Here is a 7,851-nt window from a genome sequence, read left to right as displayed (position 1 = left end):
CTGGGGTCCTGTCCACAATTCTTACTACTCTTCCTTCTCATTGCACTTTAGACTGCCCTTACTTGCTTTGGATTTTGTGAACATTCCATACTTGTCTCCCAAGAGTCTATGCTCTTACTATTTCCCCTGCCTGAAAAGCTCTTCTGCTTTATTTCCTCATGTCAACTAGCTCAACTAGTTCAACTAATCTATCCTGAGAAAGGCCTTCCCTCACCATGTTAAATTGGCTCTCCACCCCCTACCATGTTCTATCACATTATTCTATTTATTTGTTTTAGGAATCAGTTACACATCTGTTTTTGATCTGCTTAGCTCTCTAGAATATAAGTTCCATGCTATCTTTTTGTTCACTTCTACATTCTGAGTTCCTAATCTAGTGTCTGGCGTGTTCAGTGGAAGGATTTCTTTCCATTGACACAATCCCTTTTAAAATTGTACTTAATAAATGACATCATAGTGCCTCAAATCACCCCAAGTCATTGTTTCCCCAGCTAGAGTGCTTTCCTAGATTATAATAAAATACGACAACAGAAATTTCATCATCTCCCAGGGTCTCCAGACCAGTGCCCCCAAGTCACTCACCTGTAATTATTGTAGAGCTCCAATTTCTCTTAGCCGCTTCAAGAGTTCCCCATTCTGTTGCATTTTTTCTAGATCATTGCACCCTCCTATACAATCTTTACCAAGAAAGACTCGGGGTACCTGAAAAAGCCAACAAACAGGACATGTAAGGAAATTATTAGATTAGAAAAAAAAAATTTATCTTGAAAACATTTCCTATGATCCAAATTGCACTTCAAATCACTTGACATCTTCCTTGTATGTGTTCTTTCAAGTCAGAACTTCCTGTTATAAGGGCAAAATTATTAGGGAATTTTTTTTTAAAGATTTATTTATTTATGCATATAAGAACTGGGGTATAGGCCAGAGGTAGGAGATGAGAGGATTCACCAGAGACAGAGTGGGGGCAGAACAGGCAAATCCACTGAAATACACTGCTGAGGGGAGCAGTGGGCGAGGTAGGAGAGGTCTGCTGCACCATGTGGATTAGCTCCTCATGCTGCAGTGGCTGCGTGGCTGCGGATAGCTTCATGGGTTACATCTTTTTTTTTTTAAATAGAGGCATGTTTTTTATTTATTTATTTATTTGTTTGTTCGTTTGTTTTTTTGTTTATACATGCACTGGGTACAGTCAGAAGCGCGGGAGGGTGAGAGAATTCACCAGAGCCAGAGCGGGGAGCAGAGCAGGCAGAAGGACCGAAGTACACTGCTGAGGGGAGCAGCGGGCGTCAGGAGAGGTCTGCGCGCCATGTGGGACCCTCCTCCGGTGGCCGGGGAGCAGCCGGGAATCGAACCAGCGCTGCAGAGGCTGCGGGCAGCTTCACAATCCAGCGCTCAACCGCTGCGCCACCGGGGAGGCCCCATGGGTTACATCTTAACCCCTTGCGCCACCAGGGAGGGAAATGTTTTTTAAGTCAGAATACTTTTCAAATTGAGCATACTGTTCATGAGATTGTTAGATTTGCCAAAGTGACTTTAAAAATTACTGCATGGAAACACCTTTCAGGGGAGACCACGCTGCAGCAAGGACCACACTGACTGAATTTCCGCTTCTCTGCAGCAGAGACCACACACGAGCCCTTAAGCTGGGTCCTGACAACCAGGAAGTTTGTTTCCAAAAACACCTCAAAAAGTATTTGCATTAGGGCCTCCACTGGTGGCGCAGCAGTTGAGCGCTGGGCTGCAAAGCTGCCCGCAGCCTCTGCAGCGCCAGTTTGATCCCCGGCTGCCCGGGAGGGTCCCACATGGTGCGCAGACCTCTCCTGCTGCCCGCTGCTCCCCTCAGCAGTGTACTTCAGTCCTTCTGCCTGCTCTGCTCCCCGCTCTGGCTCTGGTGAATTCTCTCACCCTCCCGCGCTTCTGACTGTACCCAGTGGTTGTATAAATAAATAAATAAATCTTTAAAAAAAAACTTTAAAAAAAAAGCAAAAATGAATTCTTATAAAAAAAAAAGTATTTGCATTAGGTTCTGTCCCTGATTTTTAGGTCCACAGTATATTATGGTCTTCGTGTTGCGAGTTCTGTCCCCAGCTGGGGAGCGTGGCAATCTCCTCGTTAACCACCTGGTCTCTCATAAGGTGGTAAGCACTGCAGCTCAGGGATGAAGGGCACTCATCTGCTTGGTTCTACACCTGGTATGGGGGTGGGTGGGTGTCACCCAAGGCAAACCAGAGTGACACCATCATTGTTTAGTCCAGTCACACTCTGAGTCCCTGCCTACCGCTAAGTATTCCAGAGGCTTCCAGAAGGAAGACCATGTCCCACTGTGGCCTCAACAACCTCCAGTCAAGTGTCACAGAAAGAAAGGTTGACTGACAGTGGTGAAATAAGCCTAAAATAGAGGTCACCTGTGTGGTCAGAGGCAAGCCGTTTTCTCCCTGAACACTAGGAACATACCAGCAGGGCAGAAGGTGAAGGACAAAGCGATAGAGTATTCTCAAAGATTTTGATTTTCCTCAGAAGATATAATACGAGTGATAATTCTTTTTTCAAATGTGAGAAATGAAAGGACTAAATTATTCAGATGAGCCCATGCCATGCTTTTATTAAGAAGAGGGTCTGAATAAAAGTGGGTTTTAAAAATTAAGCTGCCTTAAAAATTAGGGCTGGGCCTCCCTTGTGGCGAAAGGGGTTAAGATGCAACCTCTGAAGCTATCCACAGCCTCTGTAGCTCGAGTTCAATCCCCAGCCAGGGAGCTAACCACATAGTGCAGCCGACCTCTCCTGACTTACCCGCTACTCCCCTCCGCAGTGTATTTCAGTAGATCTGTCTGTTCTGTTCCCCACTCTATCTCTGGTAAATCCTCTCACCACCACCCCCACACCTGTGACCTGTACCCCAGTTCTTGCATGCATAAATACATCTTTAAAAAAATTGGGGCCCATTTCCACAACTACTTCCTGCAGCCCAGGGGTGGGAAAGAATGCTCAGGACTATTCCAGGGAGAATTTTGGTGCCATCCTCTCTGACACAGCAGGTGGGACCTGCTCCCCCTGTACCACATGGCTTTGTGGGGGGCTTTGCAAATTCCAAGCTCCATCAAGCAACATTGGTTTTATCAGCTGAAAGAATAGCCACAGAAAGGTGAGATCAGAAAGATAAGTTGTCCCATGGTTCTTGTCCATTGTCTTAGAGAAAAATAAATCTTCCCTCCTAAATTGTTGGGTCTGTTCATGTCTCCCCATGAACACTTGGCGGTGGTGAGTTGGAATAATAAATACAATAGAATCCTAATATAGTTCTAATGTTGTCATACTATTATTATAGAATAATAATGTTATGCAGGACTCCTTTTATTACAACTATTGCCTAATTAAATAAAAATCATCAGGGCTTTCATTAAGGAAGAGATGCAGTCATTCTCGAACTTCTGTGTTTTGAGAAGAATTGGGCAGTTTTTCACTACTCTTAAGACTTGCCACTTCACCGCCGCAAGAGTGTTGGCTGAATTTGAATTAGTTAGCAAGAACGCTCTGAGCAAGAGGTCCTCTCTTAGCCAGTGGTTTTCAAACTGTACCGTCAGAACCACCAAAATGCTTGTTAAAACAGATTTCTACTCCTGGGCCTCCCCGGTGGCACAGCGGTTGAGCGCTGGGTTGCGAAGCTGCCCGCAGCCTCTGCAGTGCCGGTTCGATCCCCGGCTGCAACCCGGCCACCGGAGGAGGGTCCCGCATGGCGCACAGACCCCTCCTGCCACCCGCTGCTCCCCTCAGCAGTGTACTTCAGTCCTTCTGCCTGCTCTGCTCCCCGCTCTGGCTCTGGTGAATTCTCTCACCCTCCCGCGCTTCTGACTGTACCCAGTGCTTGCATAAATAAATAAATAAATCTTTAAAAAAAAAAAAAAAAAAAAACAGATTTCTACTCCCTACCCCATCTTTCTGATACAGGACATTTGGTGGGACTTCAAGATTTTTAGCATCTGATAGGTTCCCAGGTAATGCTGACATCTGCTCTGGAGATCACAGTTACAAAGATAGGTTAACACCGAGCAGCTGCCTTTATTCCTCCAAGGTTAAGTGAGGCTGAAAACCCACAGCCCTACAGCAGCCCCCAGCCACCTAAGACAGGCTATGAAGCTTGCTCAGGCTGTCTCGGGGTGTCGTTGTGTGCACACCATCTGGCAAAAAAGCCGGTTTTGGCTTGCGTGTTGAAAGGCCCCTCAGCCCTCACACCCATTCACACCCTGGGCTCAACAGCAGCACCACCACATTATAGCACACAGTAAATGGGACAAACCACCCCCAAGGGAGTGGAGGAACCACAGGCTGTGCAGGACAGGGGAGGTGGCCTGTAGTGACAAAACAGGAACTTGAGTCAGCTAAGGAAGAGGAAATGTGCCCTCTGCGATTCCTCTGGCCCCATTCCCCTCTAGGGAGGACCTTGACTGTCTGGCACAGGCGAGAAGCAGAAAGGGAGCTGACACTGAGTTTACTCAGAGCATCTGTCCTCCATTCCTCACCACCAACTTGGCTAAGCCCTGGTACAAGCTACCGTCATTTCTTATCCAAATTTCTGCTGTAACCTCCAGATGTGGTAGATCCTCCCTGTGGTGTGCCACAGTCATGTTTTCTCATAGCTGCCAGAGTGAACCTTTCAAAACTAGGTCAAATCGAGTCACTTCTCCACTCCAGACCACCCCTTGGCATCTTTTCTCACCTCACACAGCACAGTCCTTTTCACAGCATGAAGGGCCTTCCCAACCTGTATCCCATTATCTCTCAGACCTCATCTCATCCTACTCAATGAACTCAAAATTCTCTGACTAAGCAGGCCTCCTGGCTAGGTAAGATCTACTGTAAACCTTTGTTGACTGCTGATTCTGAATTTCTGCATGCCTTGCTCCCTCACCAACTTTAGAAATCTACTCAAATCAGTGAGTTCCTGAGGACTCCATCGAGAACTATACCTTCTGCCTACTGCCTGGCTCCCTTTCCTACTTAGTTCTTCTCCATAGCACACCTATCACTACCACCTTCAAAATACTATTGAATATTTTCAGTATTTACTAGGATATAAGTTCCACAAAGGCAGGGGTTTTTATTTTGCTCATGGTGATGTTTCCAATGCCCAGAGACTTCTAAGTGCCTAGACTTAGTAGGTGCTTAACCATCTTTGTTGTCTCTGGCAAATTTTCTTTAGAAGTGAAGGAGAATAAAAACTTCCAAACAAAAATTGAGGGAGGGCCTCCCCTGGTGGCACAGCGGTTGAGTGCTGGGCTGCAAAGCTGCCCGCAGCCTCTGCAGGGCCGGTTAGATCCCTTGCTGCCAGCGAGGGTCCCTCATGGCACGCAGACCTCTCCTGCCATGACTGCTGCTCCCCTCAGCAGTGTATTTCGTCAGTCTGCCTGTTCTGTTCCCCGCTCTGGTGAATTCTCTCACCCTCCCGCGCTTCTGACTATACCCAGTGCTGTATAAATAAATAAAGCTTTAAAAAATTTTTGAGAGAATTTGTTGCCAATGGGCAGTTTTGAAAATGTCCAGAGATGTTCTTCAGAGAGAAGGGAGGTGATATAGGTCAGAAGCATAGATCTACATGAAGAAAGGAAGGCATCAGAGAAGGAATAAAAGGTACAGACCTAGGAGCTGTGACTAGCGCAAAACCAAAACCACGCATAGCCCCATCAAAGGCCTAGGTTTCTATATCAGTCGACCTGCTGGGCTCCTACTATTTGTATTGTATCACTTCGCAGGCCAAGTAAGATAACATCTACTCTCAAGTTTTCAGCCTCTTGGAATATGACCCTCACTGTTGGGGACTGTGAGGCATACAAGTTTACATGATTTGTTCTTCCCTATGGAACACACTCAACAAGCTATGATAAATATTTTTAAAAATTCAAAAGCTTAAAATACCACTGGAAGAGAAATTGTTGCTTTCCAAAGAATGAAAAAATAAATTGTTGAATGAATGCAAGAAGACGTCTGTTCCTCCTGTTGGAGAGTTGATGTGGCCAGGCTGGGAGTAGGGGTTCCCAGAATGTGTTACAAACTGTAATTACCTGAGGATCTTTTCAATGTTTTGGGTAGAGAATAAACTTTTTCCAGATTTATTGAGATGTAACTAACAAATACATTTCTATATATTTCAGGTGGATATCCTGGTTTAATAGACATGCTTTGTAAAATATAACCACCATCAAGTTAATTAACACACTCATCACCTCATATGGATACCATTTGTGTGCTTGTACTGAGAACACTTAAGACTTAATCTCTCAGCAAATTTCAAAAATACAATGCAGCCATTGTTTATTATAGTCCCAAAACTCACTCATAACGGAAAGCTTATACCCTACAACCAAAGATCTTTAAAACTGCTGATGCCTGGCTCCCACCTCTGACAATTTGATTTAACTGGTGGGGGCATGACTTAACCATTGGGATTTTTTAAAGCTCCTCAGGTGATTCTAATGTATAGAAAAACTTAGGACCCCTCTTGGCTAGTGGTTCCCATCATAAGGAGGCCAGGACCATACTATGTTCCCCTTTTCCACCCAGGACCTGGGCAGCCTGTACAACGGGGTTCAGCTAAGCAGCAAGTCTCATTTGCCATTGAGCTCCCAGCTCCAGGACCTGCCCTAGCCTGGTCTCGCAGCTGAGGTCCTGGATGACCAGAGAGGTGGGGACTTGCCAGGGATTACACAGGAGGCGTGTGAGAGCCGGGCCAGAGCTCTGACCTCTGGGCTCCCCCTTATGACAGGTCTGGGAAAATCTGGTAACTGAGAGGCAAGTTACTTTGCTGTTAGATTTTCCAGTGGGAAGAGTTAGATAAGAGAGGAGAGAATGAGTTAACTAGGTTATTATTAAAGGGAGCCTAGAAAAAAGGATGAAGAACAAGCAAATTCCAGGAGGCGGTGTGAAAACAGAGGAGTACACACAATTTCCATGTTGAGTAACAGAAATGTACAATCACACTTGGCCTCTCTACCCCGCAGCATTGCAACTGAAATTTTATTCTCAGCAGTGCTTAAGACAAAGACTCCAGATAACTCTTCAGTGATTCCTGAAAGCTGCCTGCCAGGCCCACGGACCCTGACTCCCGGCACAGTTGGCCTTGCTCCCTCCTCTGAGCCAAGAAGAGGAACTTTGGCTGCAGCCCAGCTGCCCATTCAAGGGAGCTGTGTCTTCTCTCCAGCGCCCTCCTCCACCCCTCAGGGCCCTCCCGATGCCCGGTGCCTGATGCCTGGAGTGACAGAGCCCTAGCGGTGTCCTAGAGAAAGGCACAAACGCACCCCGTTCACAGCCCAGACAAGGTCAAGGAATTCCAGCGCCTTTCCCCCACCCTTTTCAAACTAAACCCCAAAACTCACCGTCCTGGCTCCAGTGAGCTGTTGCAAATAATCTTGAATCTCATTTGTGTCACTGGTGGCTGTGATATCGACAAATTCCAAAACCCCTGGTTTGAAAGGCAATTGGCCCAGGAGCTCTTGTGTCTTTTTGCAGTAAGGGCAGGTGGGTTTAATGAACACCACCACCTTCCCTGGCTGGATTTTGCTGTTCACAAACTCTTGAGCCATGCGGACAGACGGCGGCTTGCCCCTGAGGAATCCTCGATTGCAGGTATCGCTCAGGGTGTACAGCTGCTGCGGTCCAGCCAGCAGGCTCCTATTTAAAGGAACCACCCGGGAGGAGGAGTCTGCCCAGCATCACATTCGGTTTTTAAAGGGACAGCCCTAGAGTCTTTTTTTAGTCTGCTGTGCTTCACCAGTTAGAGATGCCTAGGAGTCATCGTTGTTGTCTGTCATCCACAGCTGTGTTCACAGCTTCTTTGTCCCCGGATCTTTCAGGAAT

The 7,851-nt window shown here is 46.6% G+C and overlaps 1 protein-coding gene across 1 annotated transcript; it reads right to left on the bottom strand.

Annotated features, from left to right (window-relative positions):
- Nucleotides 1-588: 588 nt before the first annotated feature.
- On the bottom strand, nucleotides 589-7,577 carry GLRX (glutaredoxin; the record flags this gene model as incomplete). Its single annotated transcript, XM_084233075.1, has 2 exons — nucleotides 589-702; nucleotides 7,371-7,577. 2 exons carry the CDS (start codon nucleotides 7,575-7,577, stop codon nucleotides 589-591), a joined length of 321 nt encoding a protein of 106 aa, XP_084089201.1.
- Nucleotides 7,578-7,851: the final 274 nt, after the last annotated feature.

Source organism: Talpa europaea (assembly GCF_964194135.1).
Source record: "Talpa europaea genome assembly, chromosome: 5".
NCBI classification, from domain to species: domain Eukaryota; kingdom Metazoa; phylum Chordata; class Mammalia; order Eulipotyphla; family Talpidae; genus Talpa; species Talpa europaea.
Note: the sequence above shows the minus strand (reverse complement) of the source record. Positions and strands in the feature narration are given on the sequence as shown.